General features: G+C 47.3%; 2 protein-coding genes across 2 annotated transcripts; both read left to right on the forward strand.

The window, feature by feature from the left end:
• Positions 1-463: 463 nt before the first annotated feature.
• On the forward strand, positions 464-10117 carry LOC142571713 (uncharacterized). Its single transcript, XM_075680258.1, has 2 exons — positions 464-2161; positions 4949-10117. Exons 1-2 carry the CDS (start codon positions 899-901, stop codon positions 5483-5485), a joined length of 1800 nt encoding a protein of 599 aa, XP_075536373.1. The 5' UTR covers positions 464-898; the 3' UTR covers positions 5486-10117.
• A 96-nt stretch (positions 10118-10213) lies between these two features.
• Positions 10214-16617, forward strand: LOC142571718 (uncharacterized). The gene is made up of 3 exons (XM_075680267.1): positions 10214-12158; positions 14555-14753; positions 16238-16617. Exons 1-3 carry the CDS (start codon positions 12098-12100, stop codon positions 16614-16616), a joined length of 639 nt encoding a protein of 212 aa, XP_075536382.1. The 5' UTR covers positions 10214-12097; the 3' UTR covers position 16617.
• The last annotated feature ends 14 nt before the right edge of the window (positions 16618-16631 follow it).

Here is a 16631-nt window from a genome sequence, read left to right on the forward strand (position 1 = left end):
AGAACAGCATCCCACACATGAATCATCAGGCCAGTTCGCGATTGTAGTTGTAGATTCGAAGTGTAGGTTTACAAACGCATGGCATTCGAGAACCTCGACGCTCGTCTCAATCAACTGTCTGGCACTGTATACGTTTACCGCGAAGTGCTTGCAACAAGCGGAGCACTCCATGGCGCGCCGCCTGTGTAACAGGCATCCACGCAGCGGTTGTATAGCGGCGCGCGGGCGAGCTCCATTCTTGTCACCCGAGAATTCTCCCACGGACACGAACCCCTTGGGCGGGGCTGGAAATTTGCCAGGGTCGACGACGCTGCTCGTGCGCTTTGGACCGCGGGGATTGCATCACGCGGTTTTTCTGCTTGGCCTTCTCTTCGTGCTAAAGGTTCGAGCCTTGACGCCCGTTCGCAGAAGCCCCGAAACGACGCCACAAGCGACCCATCCTCCTCTCCCCGCGGTTGGCACTCGTCAGCGGGCCCGAACTCTTGGTCGCAGTCCGGGAAATCCCTAAACCGTGTGTTGCCACCACGTTCCGCGAACCGTCACGCACCCAGACGCGCGACAGACTTTAGCGGAGCGTTCCGCTCCACGCGTAAACAAGCCCAATTGCATGTTGCGCTCCGTATGACGCGTCTTCCCAGTTATCTATTGCGGCTAACGGAAGCGTCCCTTGTCAGAAGCCGCCTGTCTCCTCGGGCTCGGCGGTGAGCCACACTCGAGTGCGCGTCAGCGCGCGGGCGCACACTCCACAGCGAAGCTCAGAAGCTATCAGCCCAGTTTTGACAGCGCGAGGTCTTCGAATCGCCGGGCCTTTCCTCCTTGCTCTCTCTGCTTCTCGAGTGTCTTGAGAGATATATACGCAGGGCCCGAGTCAGTCGCACGAGCAGGCAGGCCGCAAAGTATGGACGTCGCGACAGCCGCGATGGCTTCTTCTACGCAGCGCACTCCGTTCTTGGTGCTAGTTTTGGCTGCGTTCTGCGTGGTCTGCAATGGCCAAAGTAGATTGTACGCCCGGCTAGACAAAGTTGAGACGCTCATCACCGAAGTTCGAGACCAGTTGCATATAGAGAACAACCTACGGACAACGCAGACGGTGAGCTTTCAAATGGCACTGGATAAGGTCCAGAAGCAACTGGAAGACGTATCTTCCAAGATCGGCCGTACAGCGAGTAGCGGTGGCGGTGGCGGTGAAGGTTCTGTGGAGTTCAACAGCCGCCTGAGAAGCCTCGAGTCGGCCTTTAACAACCTTCAAGGGGACGTAGGCGGCAAAGTGGACACGAGCATAGCAAAGCTGACCGAGGTCGAGACGAGAACGGCACGCATGAAGGACGACATGGACAGCAAGCTGAAGAAGGTCATGAACGGGATAAACACAATTTACGACATGAACAAAGAGCTCAAGAACACCATGACCTCTGCTTCTCGCGCCGTCACGGAGCCAGAGTCGGCGCGAAGAGAAGGTTCTCGCCGCGGCGGAGGCTCGGCCGACACGTCACTGTCCTTCCTGGTGGACACTATCGACGACACCCAGAGGAAGATGCACGAGCAGCTGGACGTGCTGAAGAACCACATGGGCAGGAAGCTGGAAGGGCTGGAAGTGCTCACGAACAGCCTCATCGAACAGAACGACGCCCTGCTGAATGAACTGGAGGCGTTCAAGGAGCAATGTCCGGGTACTGCCTCCAACGCGCGCTCGTTGGACTCTCCGCCTGTTACTCCACGGCCTCCGAGGAATGGAACCGGAAGCTCAGACGTTGCGAACAGGATGCTGTTGGAGATTAAAGTGAGTCAACTGGAGATGAAGAACGACTTCAGCAAGATGATGCGGGAAGTCGAGAACAGCCTGACCGACATCAAGGAGTGCCGTGTTCCCGGAGGCCCCACTCCCGGAAAGACGTTCGAAGCCAGGTCTCCCAAAGGAGTTGGCGACGGGGATGGCTTGACTGCCTCGGAAAGCATCACGACGCCACGTCGAGCCCCAGTTTCCAGCGTGCAGTCCGTGGGTGAAAAATGCGTCTCGGCGTCGCACGTGATGAGCCCTCGAAACTGCGCAGATCTACGCACTGGTGGCGCGACGTGCGATGGCGTATACATCGTGTACACGCAGGGAGTCAGAGCTGTCAGGGTCTACTGCGACATGACCACCGATGGCGGAGGATGGACGGTGAGAACACTCTTTCATAGTTAAAAACGAAGCGAAACATAGTCATACCTAGAACCGAATGTAATAATAAGTGTAGACATGTCATTGCTGATGTCATTGCAAACTAAATCTGCCCAATTCGCATATTGTCAAACCAGTCAACTCCACTACAAGTAAACGACGTACGACAACGTTTATGAAACTTTGTTGCTTCACTTTTGCATGAAGTGAATCTGCAACTTTCAATGTGCTTCTGCTCATCCCTTTTGCTCATTCTTTCTGCTCTACCATCCTTTGGGCAAAAATATTCGCATAAAAAGAAAGAAAGCCAAGTGCAGAATAGTCGACGGTTAATTAGTCAGTTCATGTCACTCATACGACTTGCTTTGAGTTTTGTGAGTCGCACGATATATATATTCAGAGCTACTCAGTTTCCTATACGCAAGTGGAGCATGCTAATTTTCTACATTTCCACACAATGTACTATACTCGTCAATGGAATACGTTTACTGCGATTTAGAACAGGCAGACTAAATGTACTTTATCGGAGAGTACACTCGAAAATGGTGTTCTACATTGCAACACCAGTGACTCTCGCATAATGTAGTTGCCAGCAGGTACTTAAATTTTAAGTACGTGTTGAGTATCCCAGGGGGTCAAAATTAGTCTGTCGCCCTGCTCTATGAGGCACCTTATAATCATATCGCGGTTTAGGCACGCAATACCCCAGAATTTTCTTGGAGTTGCCAGCACTTCGTTGTCTTTAGGGGTAAGCAAATCTTTTAGTTTGACTGTTTGCCGCGTCCACCACCGACATTTAAAAGTGACCTAGGCTTGCATCTATCGTGAGCCGTGTGTAGAATTCGGATTTAGTGAGCAACCTTTTCCTTTGACGTTAAAACACTGTGTCATTCCTTCGCACGGACCACAGCGTGCACCCGAAAATTGAACAAGACAATTAACTTGCATAAAAGGAGTAACTGAAGTTATTTTTGCAAGACATTATTGCTACTCCCGCTACTACAGTGACTTTAAGTTGTTTGTGTTATTCTTTTTTGTTGGCACAACAAAAAATTTCTGCGTCTGTCACGTGCGCTCAAAATTAAAACGCATTCAAGTTAAACCGCTGAATGAGGTAATGCCACCTTGAGAAGGACAGAACTTTTCAAAGAATCATCTATGTTGCACATGACACTTTCGCGGACTCAGTATGTGGAGAAATAACTATGCAAGTGCAGCTTCATTTTCTTTGCCTAATTATCGAATTGCTGCCGTACCGTTAACCGTTACACTGCTTCGCTTCGTTGTTCCTGTTAAAATTCTTTTGCATGCTACGAAATGACGTCCCTGTTTGTTTCATTCCTTTCTGACAGTTTGCTTTTTGAATGTTCATTTGAGAACAATTTTTTTTAGCATAATATGCGCCGCATAGCCTCTCTCCTCAGTGCACACATTTTGCGCACGCGTCAGCCAAAAGAATGCGGAAATTATCGTTCTCTTTCTTTTCGTTCTGCGTGCGAGAGTAACTTTAATGATTTACGCGTAATGGAATGCGGGCGCACGCACGCACTCAAGTACGCAGGCATGCACGTAAGCACGCACGCACGCACGCACGCACGCACGCACGCACGCACGCACGCACGCACGCACGCACGCACGCACGCACGCACGCACGCACGCACACTTTTACCCGCTGCGGCGGCTTAGCGGCTATGGTGTTGTGTTGCTAACCACGAGGTCGCGGGATCAAATAACTACTGCGGCGGTCGCATTTCGATGGGGGCGAAATGCAAATACATCCGTGTCACGTGCATTTGGGGCACGTTAAAGATCCTCCGGTGGTCAAAAGTATTCCGGCGTTGCCACTACGGCGTGCCTCATAATCAAATCGTCGTTTTGGCCCGCAAAACCTCATAATTCGTTCATTCATTCATTCACTCACACACTTTTTCGAGGAAACCTTGTTTACCATTGTCTTCTGTAATATGTATCTTACACTATACGCATCAATCATGTGCTCTTATACGTCACTCGAAACCGTGCGACAAGTTCAGGGTTCTGCTGTCATATAAGTGACAATACCAAACGAATTTTTCAAACGGAAGAGACGATCGATCGATCGTTCACATTACTAGACGGAGTAGAACACAACTGGAAACTAAGCAGAACCGGGGAAATCATTGCGCAGCTTTGGTATACACGTAGCAGAGGTGTAGTGTATTTTATGCCACAAGATACTCGAATGCGTATATCATAAGAAGCCAACAAACACTGATACCAAGGACAACATAGGGGTAATTACTTGTGCTTAATAAATGAAATATTTATTTCATTTATTAAGCACAAGTAATTACCCCTATGTTGTCCTTGGTGTCAGTGTTTCTTGGCTTCTTATGATATGAGTAATAAAAATCGGGCCCCTCGGTTAATCCCCTTTTCTTCTCGAATGTGTGTAGTGTCAGACCCTGTATTAGGAACGCAACGACGAACATGGCTTCATTCGAAAGAATGGAGTTCTTCTGGAAACTTGTTTGGAGTTGTACTTGAAATGCATGTTCGTTCATTGGCAGCATAATACTTCTGTCCAATCGTCGGAAATTTGCATTGGTTAGAGAGCAGCGCCACATTGAGTGATATATTCTTGGCTAGTATAGATAAGGATGTTCAGCGCAATTTGCGGAGGAAACATGTACGAATACCGCGGCGGTTCAAGTATATATATGCATGCCGCAGGACACGGCGCATGTCGTGGTCGTGCGTGGTAAAGCGTTCAGCCAGTCCACACGGGCGTCATCTTCTCGTCCGCAGGTGCTGATGCGCCGGGGCAACTTCACCCAGTGGCCGCTGACCTTCGAGACGGACTGGAACAGCTACAAGCACGGCTTCGGCGACGTCGAGCGCGAGTTCTGGCTGGGCAACGACCTGATGCACATGCTGTCCACCGAGCACGACATGATGCTGCGCGTCACGCTCCAGTCGTTCGAGGGCGAGACCATCGACCTCGACTACGAGGCGTTCGTCGTCGGCTCCGAGAACGACCACTACCGGCTGCGCGTCGGCTCGTACGTCGGCGCGCACCCGCGCGTCGGCAACTCGCTGCGCCGCCACAGCGAGCAGCTCTTCAGCACCCACGACCGGGACGCCGCGCGCCGCGTCAACAACTGTGCGCGCACGCACAAGACCGGCTGGTGGTTCCACAGCTGCTACAGCGTGCTGCTCACCGGCGAGTACGCGAGCGACCGCAGCGCGCCCACCACCAAGGGCATCCGCTGGCCGGCCTGGAAAACGGTGCCCCTCAAGGCGGTCGAGATGAAGATCCGCCCCAAGAACTTCATCCCGCAGTGAGCGCGAGGACGCTTATGCGGCTTGCGTCACGGTCTTGCGCGGACGCCGACAGTATATCGACGCAGAGAGGAGACACCGACGAGCGTGTTCCTGCAGGGGCGACTTTTGAAGGCGCGCTCTGTGAGAGCTGCATTTGCGACTCGGCGAATGTCACATAACGCGACTGGAAGACTGAACCGCGTCCAAATAACGTGGCGATGTAGTGGAAGGTATAGCACCAGTCCGGCAAAACGGGAGCGTTATCATGCGAATGGACGTGTGTCTGCGCCTCATGTTAGTAAGTTCACGTATGCGCTATAGTTGACGGAGCATTTTCTGCTAGGATTGCATAGCAAAGTCTAGATCGCTGTTTTTAAAGCATGCTTAGGGACGGCCGCTCCAGTGCCATCCTATTGTAAAACAGAGCATTGTCCTTTTTTTTTTTCCTTGCGACTGGAGAAATACAGTACTTGGTTGAATCCACAGAGCTTTTTGTTCGTACGTCCCCTTTTCGTGCCATTGGTTGGCAAACCTTCGATATGTATCCAACAATAGGATCGGCTGAAAAGTAATCTTACGAACAATTTTATTGTAAGAAGTTTTTGTAAGTGTCAACCCTGGAATGGGGTATATATATAGAGCCAATGGCGCCAGATTGAGCAACTTTCAGGGCTCACGCGGCCTTCAGGTTCTCAAGTTCAGCCCTGACTTACGAAGACGTTTTCGCAAACATGACTCGTCATAGTTGAGAAAGTGATTACAAACCGTTCTTGTGCGCGAACGAGTAGTTTTATAAATCCAATCCTCCGTCTTTTAAAAAAAGATGTCGATGTTTCTGTTACCTGCTTCTCGAAAGCGATGCGGGTCGTTTGAGAAGAAATGCGTGTCTACTCTGCGTATCGCTCATTTCGTTCACTATCCCTAAAGCTGTATAAACGCGAAAAGGTCACGCCCCATTCATTGCTCAGTAGCAGGTATCAGCAAAATCTCTGAAGCCTTACAAATTGGCACCTGTGTTTGGTTGGCCATCTGACCGTTCAACCTGCAATATAGCTCTATTGCGTAAAAGGAGATAGTCATCCAACCAGCCGTCAAACGAACGAGCGCTCTCTTATACGATTCGAATGTAAACCTTTCAGTTTCATAAGACTGGCCGTGGGTGAGGTTTTCGTTGTATGGTCGAACAGCATGACACCACATCACGACGTCACTTACAAACTGCATGTGGGCGTTTTCAATTGCGAAATTTTATTCTTTGTGAGCCTGAATCAGGAAGTTCTTCCGCGAGTCGTGTAGTCCAATACGGGTACCAGCAGCTTGCTAGCCTTTGGAACTCCCGAATTCACAAAAGTGCCAAAGCTCGCGGAATGGACACAGGGGTTTGTATGCGAAAGGAGAATTTCAATCCTTCGGGAAGGAGTAACGTTTAATTGCCAAAGAGGGTACTGCAGTAGGACGCTATAACTAGACTCAGCAGCGTAGAAACTAAAAGAAATCGGGAACGTACGAATAACTGAGTGGCCGTCCGAAACATGGCAAATCTCAAAATAAGAACGATGGCTTTTCATAGCGTCTAGAAAATGGGCGTGTACAGCCATTGTATGTTACGTCTGTGAGTGCGCTACGGTTTTCGTTTGCATTGTGCCCGATTATCATGTTGTTAAGCGTGTATTTGCTGTGAATGGATATTATCTTTTTTTTTCTTTTTTTTTTATATGTAATGGTGAGTGTGTACTAGCGTTTGTCCTTGTGTCATGATATTACCAAGTATATTGTTGAACTTGTCAGCCAGAACTATGGCAGAAACTAGTTGGGCAGGAAACAACAAAAAGCAATTCTGAAAATGTACTCAATGTCGTGGTCCGAGCAGGATAGCACAATAGTTCGAGACCTACAAGTGATCCATGCAGGCGCTATTTTTACTCGGTTTTGCATCTTTAGGTGCTCGTCATGAGATCTACATGTGCGTGATTCCTGTGCGGATTGTTAGTACGAGATGACTTTGTTTCCTTGTTTCCACACCTTGTTTCCCCTAGTCTTGTTTCCTTAGTCCCTAGTCTCTTAGTCCCTTAGTCCTTAGTCCCTTAGTCCCTTAGTCCCCTAGTCCCTTAGTCCCTAGTCCCTTAGTCCCTAGTCTTGTTTCCACACCTTGTTTCCCCACACCTTGTTTCCCCTAGTCTCGTCATGCGGCTGGTTCATTGGCGTCATCTCACAGCAAAGTACGCACACAGCGCGATTATAAGGGGCTACAAGTTGCGTGTTTAAGTTAATCGACATGTCGATTGTCCGCCTTTCTCGCTCGCTCTAAAGTACACCAAGGAAGCTGTTATAACTAGCAGCGCAGTTCTTAATTTGTGTTTCTTCGGTTTCGCCTCCTAAATGAATAAGAGCTCTGTCAAATGAAACAGTAACTGAAAGTCGTTTGAGTTAAACAGTTCGAACTGTATTAACAGGCGATCTGAGAGAGACAGAGAATATGGAAAAAGAAAAACGAGAAAGCTTACCGCGGAAAAAAAAAAACGAAAAAGAAAACAACAACAACGTCCGGCTGGCTGCTTTACATCAGAAGGAGGAGAGAATAGAGAGATTTCATTTTTCAAAGCGGCGAATCGCATGAGGGAGGCTTAGCAGCCCTTCTTTAAGATCTCTTGCAGGAAATGATACGTATAATCAAATGGATTTCTAAGCACTTCGCGCTTCACTTTGAAACAGCAGAGCTTCAACTTTCCTGAGCGATGGCTGGGACTTACACGTATACAGTGTAAAAAGAGCAGCTGTTATTCCTGTTGAAATGATTATTTAGCGTAGTTTCAAGAGACAAAGCCAGTCATAGTACGAGCTATGCCGAAGTTCCACGATTGCGCACGACTGAGTATGGCGAAATTGTCTTGATTTTCGACTATTAATAGCTGCACGTCTTGTTGGTATACTCACCCTCCCCCCTCCCCCCGTGTAGGGTAGCAAACTGGACTCAGTCTGGTTGCCCTCCCTGCCTTGCCTACCTCCCTTTATTCTCTCTCTCGAGTACACCCGACTCATTTATCTCCATTGGTAGACATTTTCGTGTATAATTTAAATACGATACACAAATTATGAAACAGTTCGTTCGAGTGTCTCTTCGTAATGACAATCACACATTTAGAAAATAATAAATGTTATGTTGACATTGTTGCTAATAGTTCTGTTGTATGTGTGCTGGCAGCTGCTTGCTTGCGAAAGCAAAGCTAATTTTGTTTATTGATACGTGGCACTTAGTGCTGTGATTGAACCTTTTTTAAGTCCATGTATTTGTGTGCATGTGTTTGTGTGTGTGTCAGTTCACGGTCGCGTATTCTTTACGAAGAAAGCGTCTCTGCGTGTTTACCGCGACCATTGATAAAATTTACCCGGGGATGCGTTATATTAGAAAAATAAATAGCTCTGAAACATTCGTGTATGCTTTACTGATGTGTAAATAGACCAGAAGTGCGAAATAAGGAGACAATAAAGCTAGTCGTCAAGTGGTTGATTATTCGACGTCTGATGGCCCAGGGTGTCAAGACCTCCGTATAAGGTCGCTCCGGGGCTGAGTGTTGCTCTCGCCAATTTATACAAGTTCACGAATTTGCGCGTTTGGTAGTTGACCATCACTTAATATCGCCTACCAGAAGGTTGTTGGTTCCTGCTGGTGTACGAGTTGACTCAGCGTTCCAAACCAATCATGCAGTCAAGTTTAGATTTAACAAAACGCGAATTTGCGAAAAGCTTGACTTCACGAAGGTTTTAGATTCCCTAGCGCATATTTACAGAGCTTAATGCATTGAAAACCCCGAAACAACAAAGTGGTGTCGACGTCTTGCTCGAATTAACGAAGTGTTGGGGGCGGGGGGGCTCTTTTTGTGGAAATATCCTGAATAGTTATCTCTTGATGTTATAAATATCACGCATCAAAGTTTGGTATGGCGCCCTTTTGTTTCGTGACGAGGCCCGCGGGAAGTGATGAAAAACATGTGGTCGTACTGTATTTTATGCTGTGTATAAGCGCCCATACCCAGTCCTCCACCAATCATCACACCTGCATTCGAAGGGCTCTGGGTTCGAGAAGAATTCATCGCGTCTCGGCGGTGAACTGAATTACCGGACGTGCTGCTACACTACCCGTTCAAGGAACACCGAAGGGAAACGCTAACTCACTTTGAAGCAGCAAATTATATTTAGAAAACACTAATTTAATTGATTTAGCGATAACGGATTGATTATTTAAGAAATAAAACGAAGGTCGAGTACGCTTTTCGAATTTCGCGCCGGAAGCCCAGCGCCGGCACGTGAGGGAGACGTCAGGGATTTCAAAGTACTTTTTTTTTTTGTGTGTATTTGGGCCTCGTCGGCACAGTAAAAGTTCACGAAACTTGCCAAGTGCAATTTTTATATCCTTTAGAATACAACTTAGTTAATTTTTACCGATAAAAAATTAGACTGGGCCCTATCAGGCACCGGCACAATCTATGATATCACGTCCAGCTACGGCGGAAAATTGAAGGTGGCGTCCCCACCCGTTTCTTGTTTTTGCGGCTTCTCTGGCTTACTAAGTCTCGCTTGAAGCGAGATTGTTTTGTGATGAAAATGATTAACTCTGCCCTGGTCTCGAAAAATAAATGTGCTCAGTTTGTGTAAGTCTTCTGAGTGTGTCTTGACTTACACAAATGTAAGTCTTCACTGAGTGTGTCTTTTACGTTTTCATTTTTGTTTCGTTCACTTTCTATGCTAATAAGGCGATTCAATGCTTGTTTCCATTGATATTTATGAGTGCTCTTTTTCTACTCTTTAGTGATTCTATTCCTGATTTGTGACATTTTGTTTTATTTCAAAGAGGGATGCCTTTAGGCAGAATTAAAAAAAGAAGCATGCATCGTCCTGTAAGGCTGTGATAGTCAACTTGATAGACAATGATAGTCAACTTGACTGCACGCGCTGAAGTGCTGATCGCAGTGGAGGTCAGATCGCCTGAGCAAGGGCTTCCGGATATGTCGTGTGCCTGGGAAACTCCACAACAGGTGGTACATATGGGCGTCTTATGCCACGGTCCAGTTCATGCACATGTACGTTGCATGCTGCCATAGGTTTCATTTCCGTATCCATTTACTCTTGCAAAATATTGTCCGGAAGCGAATTGCTTTTAACATTTGTATGTTACCTCTCGCGATATAGTTATAAAATTCTCACAGTTCCGCAAACGAGCGCCACTGTCACTTAACACTACTACAGATTATGTATCCTTAACACGTGCCTTGAATTTACGTGGCAGCTCCTTCGAGCGGCAATATATCCTGAACTTTCAAGGAGGGCGCATTTAGTTTTTTCCGCGACACCGGCCTGAATCGGACGCTTACCGTGCATGCTTTGTGCTTGTTACGTGTGCACGTTGTGTAATGTCGTTTCGTGCATCACCAACCTAATCTGCAGTAGCAGGCTAGGCGTATGCCCTACGCGTGGAGGCAAACCTCTCCAGCACTCATCAAGTAATGTCTCTTATCTCTCCGCTTCAACGTCACGTGAGATTTATCGGCTACCGTTGCGGGGCTCCATGCTCGCTGTGTGTCCCTCATACTTTACATCCGGTGTGTCAAAACTGGGTCGCACAAATCGCACGAGGCGCTTCGCGGGTCGAAGCATGGCTCGCAACCGGCTATAGCGGGTCAAGCCGCGATGCCCTCGTGACCAAAGTTCTTCAAGCATGTTCGGGTTTCACGAAAAATACTGCGTCGCCTTTACGCCGAACTAGCGAAATACGCGCTTTGCGAATTCGGACATCAGTCGTTCTCGGAAATTGCGTAACCGATTCCTAGCGAAGGAGAACGATTGCGACAGAAGGCTCCAAAAACGCAGCCACTAACGCGGAAATCTGGTTGCCGAGCAAGGATGCGCATGCTTCGAGATGTTTGTCATGAATACAGTGCGATGAGGGCAGATGTAACGGTGCCCAGGCTCCGAAAGCAATAGTTAAAGTACCACACCATGTCTAGCTATTTTATTCACCCTTACAACTGACGTCTAAGCCGATGAAATCGCTTAAAATAATGGTGAAATGAAATGATTCCTGTTAGGATCGACAAAGTACCAGGTAGTCAGCTCTTAAGAAAACAGCTTTATTAGTTCAAGGAAGGAGAGGAGGAGAAAATTAAGGAAGAAGGCAGGGCTGTTAACCAAAAGAGTGTCCGCTTGGCTACCTTACGCTGGGGAACCAGAAAATAATAATAGAAAGATTGGAGCAAGAGAGAAAGCTGACACACACCATTTTGGGTGGATGACATTTTTTTTTTCGTAAATTGATTTTTTTTCTATGCAAATTTGTCTCCACTGTGCTGGCGCTGAAGGTAAATGAGTATTTGCGCCCTCATCCACTTTCCAGCGCGCAGGAATGAGGAGATTTGCATGCTAATAAAGTCAGCTGTTTCCACAAGGCACACTTGTGCCTTGGAACTCGGGATTTACGTGAATGCCTTAATTAATGCGCGCAAGTTACTCTGTCCTCGCACTGGTCTCTTCATTACCATACGCAACACAAATTCTGGAGTAGAATACGGCTCAGCATATTGCGATATAAAACCCAAGACCCATTCACGGTAGCTTTGTAAGAAGAGTGCTAAAGGAGATATGGTTTGCAGTAGTGCACTGCTTGCTGGACTTCTATACGGACACTTAACTATCGTCACTGGTGAGCAGGACGTTGATTATTGTTTTACATGTGCGACTTTCTACGAACTTTTCTTTTTGCTTCTGAGGAAAGCAATACGGAAAACATTCTTTTTAAATTTAAACCAAAACAAGTAGACAAGACTAATCTAGCTTTTTAGAATTTACTAATTAGCAACGTCAGTAACCTGAAGGCTCGAAATGGCTTGAAGAAATTCTTTCTTTGTGTGCATGTCTTTAAACAAGTAAAATATTCGTTCTGTTTCTTCTGTGCGTATTCTTTACGGCTCCAACTATACTGGTGCGGCTAACTGTACTTGTGCGGGAATCATGCTGCATATTTTATAGGTGTGTTTGTCACTTTTTTAGTCTGGAAAAAGTCCTCCTTTACCTTGTTACGTCTTAATTACGGTTTACAACCACATGAAGCCAACAGGCAATGACGCAACAAAAGGCATATATAGGGTAAAGTAACTGTTCTTTCTTTAATAAAGCGCAGAAGTAATTGGAAAACAGTAAATGAAAGTGGATGAAAAGACAAGTACAGTTTGCCACGGGTATAAGCCGAAACAACCTTTCCCGCATTATGAGTGCGATGCTTTATGTCATGTAGGGCTACGGAGGCGGTCGTCCTCCTGCGTAATACATTGGGTAGGTGCGTATGTGCAGCTCAGGTTTACAGTACACCTTCAGGGGAGCCCTGTTTTCGCGACTGTTCACCGCTCTTATACACTTATACACGATAGGCAACACAATCACCTCCCCTTTGATATCATTGACAGCCTCAAGGGTACCAGGCTAGTACTCCCGATGTTATTGAGATATCCAATCATTCGTTACTGGTTTTGAAGCAGCTGACGCTGCTACTGTTGCAGAAAACATACGGAGACCGCATGAATATGTATTTTGATGATTCGACCACGCCTACCAGCTCAGCAACCGCTGTTGTCATTACAACGAAATAGGGAAATTCACAAAGCTTTTCGTTCGCAAGTGATGTTGGCCATTGGCCGGTCGCCTCTCTAATGGTATGTCCAGCATCACGATTGGCTGGAATTCGCTCTTACAAACAAATCTAGCATAAGAGATTTTATTGTATACGGGCCCAGGCCGCTACAAAATTTAAGGCGTCACGCATAACGACATTCACGGTGACAGAACTCGCCGCTATCCTCCTTGCCTCTGTGAACCACGTCGCAGATCAACCAGCACAGAAATAGGTCGTGCTTTGCGATTGAAAGTCTGCTCTGCAGAACCCCAAATCTGTATTACGTCACAGTACATACAAGCAGATGGCATCCGGCTTATGGAAAAAGTCACGATATCATCTTTCAGTGGCTTCCAGATCATTGTGGCAGTGTCGATAACTACTTCGCTGACAAGGCTGCCCGGTCTGCCCATGAAGGCACCAAGAAGCTTTCAATTCATTTGGTGAGGATGGATGCTGCAAGAGAACTTTTTTTCGTTGTTCGAACAACGACGCAAGCTTTTTATAGAGTTCTCCAAGCATCTCTAAGTGCCGGCTGCATACTCCGTTCGTGGTGCATTCAAACGTTACTTTAAGCCTGTGGCTGCGAGTGGCGTTTACGAGCGATTATATTCTTACCACATTGGAATGCTAGTAGACCAACGTGCGTCTCTTGTGGATCTAAAGAAACCACGGAACACCTGTTGTGAGCTTTCCCTCAATACAACGTACTGTACGTCTTTCTAGCTACAGATCGCCGGTAAATCCGCTTGCCAGAGCATTTTCTGAAACGAAAAAGCTTGAACCAAAGTTACATACGCCGTTGGTACATAAAGGTATTGGCGCGCTACTGCAGTTTTGAAGTGCACCGATCTCAATGACCGTTCATAGGCCACGTGTGCTTCCTCGCGCGTGCACGCAGGGCTGACGCTATTCTTTTTTTGCTCTTTCTGCTCCTTTTTTTTATCTCGTGTAGAGTAGCAAACTAGACGCATGTCTAATTGACTCTCCACTTTTCCTCCCCTTGCTTTCTCATTCTCTCTGTGTCCGGGGAGGTCGTAATTGCGGTCTCGGAGGCCACGGTATGTGTACTATAGACCGAGCCATACATGAGCGTTATACAGCGTCACTCACATTCATTGTGGCGAATGTGGAACATACTTTGAAGCGCAGGCATCACGTCGTGTATGAGCTTAGAATCATGCAACTGGCCAATAAACCTTCGTGGACTACCTCGTGTCATCACGGCTGTACATGAACAGGACAGTCTAGTGCTTCTTCGTATAGTTCCTACAGAAATCAGTGCATTGACTGCAATCAATATTGCTGACTGAAGTAACAAACCCGCCATTGTGACCTATTTTGCCGTTCCATGTCCGAACGCAATGCCGATTTGTAACCTCACGCAAATAAAAAGAAAAGCTCGCTTTTTTATTTGGTGACGCTTCCAGCCCAGTCCAATATAATCTGCCTCAGCTCGGAAAGCTTCACCGCAGTGTTCGCGAGCATTCTCGACGCATACCGGCCGACCCTGGAAAAAGACGACCCGCTCTTCATAGGAGACGGAGATCCCCTGGGCATCATTGACCTACGCCGTGGAAGGGTGCACGGGCTGAACGGTACCTACTTCAGAGACGCTTTGACGGCAAGGTATACATGTTCCGTGTTTCGTGGAATTTTTTTTGCATGCACATCGTGGGATTCAAAAGTGAACGAAACGAGGTTTTGAGATACGAGTGGTTCTCTCTAATCGATGATGAGAAATTCCTGCAGTTCCGGGAGTGTACCGCGCCGTGGCTGTGCACACGAGCTCATAACGCTTCTTGAGCTCCACTGGCAGCATGAGAATGCAGCTGGCTCACATCTCCATGTCCCGTTCACTGTCGAGTGATCAGATCGAGTAGGTTTACTACAGCGGCTGTATATACTCGCTAGTCCTATATCTACAAGTATTTTATGGAAAGAAGGCAGGGAAAAATTGTTCGAGCCGTTTAAACAGAAATATAGAGAGCTGGGCAAGTTATTGTATGGTTGTTCTTGAAGAGTGCGCACTTAAAAGCGAAATAAGCCTCTTGTCAGTTACCTCACTCTCGTTCAATATTTAACTAAGTAATATTCAAGAAGAAACCATAAAAAATAAAATAAATAACACAGGCGATATGATGTTTGCGTAGTTCTCAGGTTGTACTCGGAGCACCTGAAATGATGGCATATTTTCACTAAAGTACACGTATTCAGCTTTATTTCCAAGTAATGGACGAAGTGCCGAGAAAGTGCGAACTTAGGAGCGACTCACACGACTTTATAGACATGTGCTGTGCTGCACCACATGGAGAAGAAAATAGTGACGCAAAACTTGGAGTTAGTACGAATGACGTGGTTGCAGGAGTCTTCGGCTTTGTCGGGTACTACGGCGGAAGATCAAAGTGAAAGGGTTATCTGCGTGTGTAGCCAACCTAAAGGATTTTCTGCGGGAATTCTTTGATAGCGAAGAGCGCCTCCAGAAGCGAGTTGACGGATTCGTGGTGCATGAGCAAGTAGTGTGTCTGCTGCTCTATATAGATTTGCATATATATAGCAATGCATCTATATGCATTTGCAAGTTGTATAATTGTACTATCATGTCGCCAATCACGTAACAGATGCCCGCATGAGAGGCTACAGCAATTCATGGTACTGAAAATTTTAAGAAAATAGGGCGACATCCTGGCGACCACACTCGGCCCACGCTAGACATGTCTGCTCCAATTGACACCTGTACACCTGAGAGATGACACCACACATGGCCGTTATCCAATGCTCAGTTCACCAATCTGGTCCTTGTGGCTTTTACAGTCAAGCTGTTAAGGGCTACTTTCCCCACAGTCGTGTCCGCATGTAGAAAAAAATCCCGAAGATGGTGCAATGCCGGGCCGACCTACGGCGGTGGTGAAGCAGGCATCAGCACTTCCCATACGTAGGCCGATCTCGAAAATGACCCGTGGCGGAGGTGCAGTTCGCCATTAAGGGGCCCACATACACAGCTTCGCTGGCCATCCTTCTTCACAGAGTGGGAGGGCACTGAGATTTGTCTTTTCTAGTTTGCCGTCGCAAGAACAACTTTTGCCATGACTTCTTTTGCTCCATTTGCACAGATGCAACGAGTCGCACATGGACCTGTTCTTCCCCCTCAGAGTGGAGAAACCTCGCATCGTCTATGACGTGAGGCAGGCGATGCGCGAGCTGCCGCTCAGGGGTGAGCTCCACATCGACATGGACCTAATCGATTTCGACATTGGGCTTCTGGCCGCGAAGAAGAAGGGACAGAGTCGGCCCCTGGTGACGAATCTGGACATTCACAGACTGGACGGCTTCGGCATCACCTTCCACCGTATGGGCCTGCTCGGCGCGATTCTCAACTTGGTCGTCGAGACGGCTCACAGTGTTTATGGCCAGCCTCTCGAAGATTTCTTCGAGATTTTGCTATGGAGGGCGTTGCAGAGATACGCTGATAACAATCCACTCCCCATATAACGTGCACGTCATCTT

Source organism: Dermacentor variabilis, chromosome 2 (assembly GCF_050947875.1).
Source record: "Dermacentor variabilis isolate Ectoservices chromosome 2, ASM5094787v1, whole genome shotgun sequence".
Lineage (NCBI taxonomy): Eukaryota > Metazoa > Arthropoda > Arachnida > Ixodida > Ixodidae > Dermacentor > Dermacentor variabilis.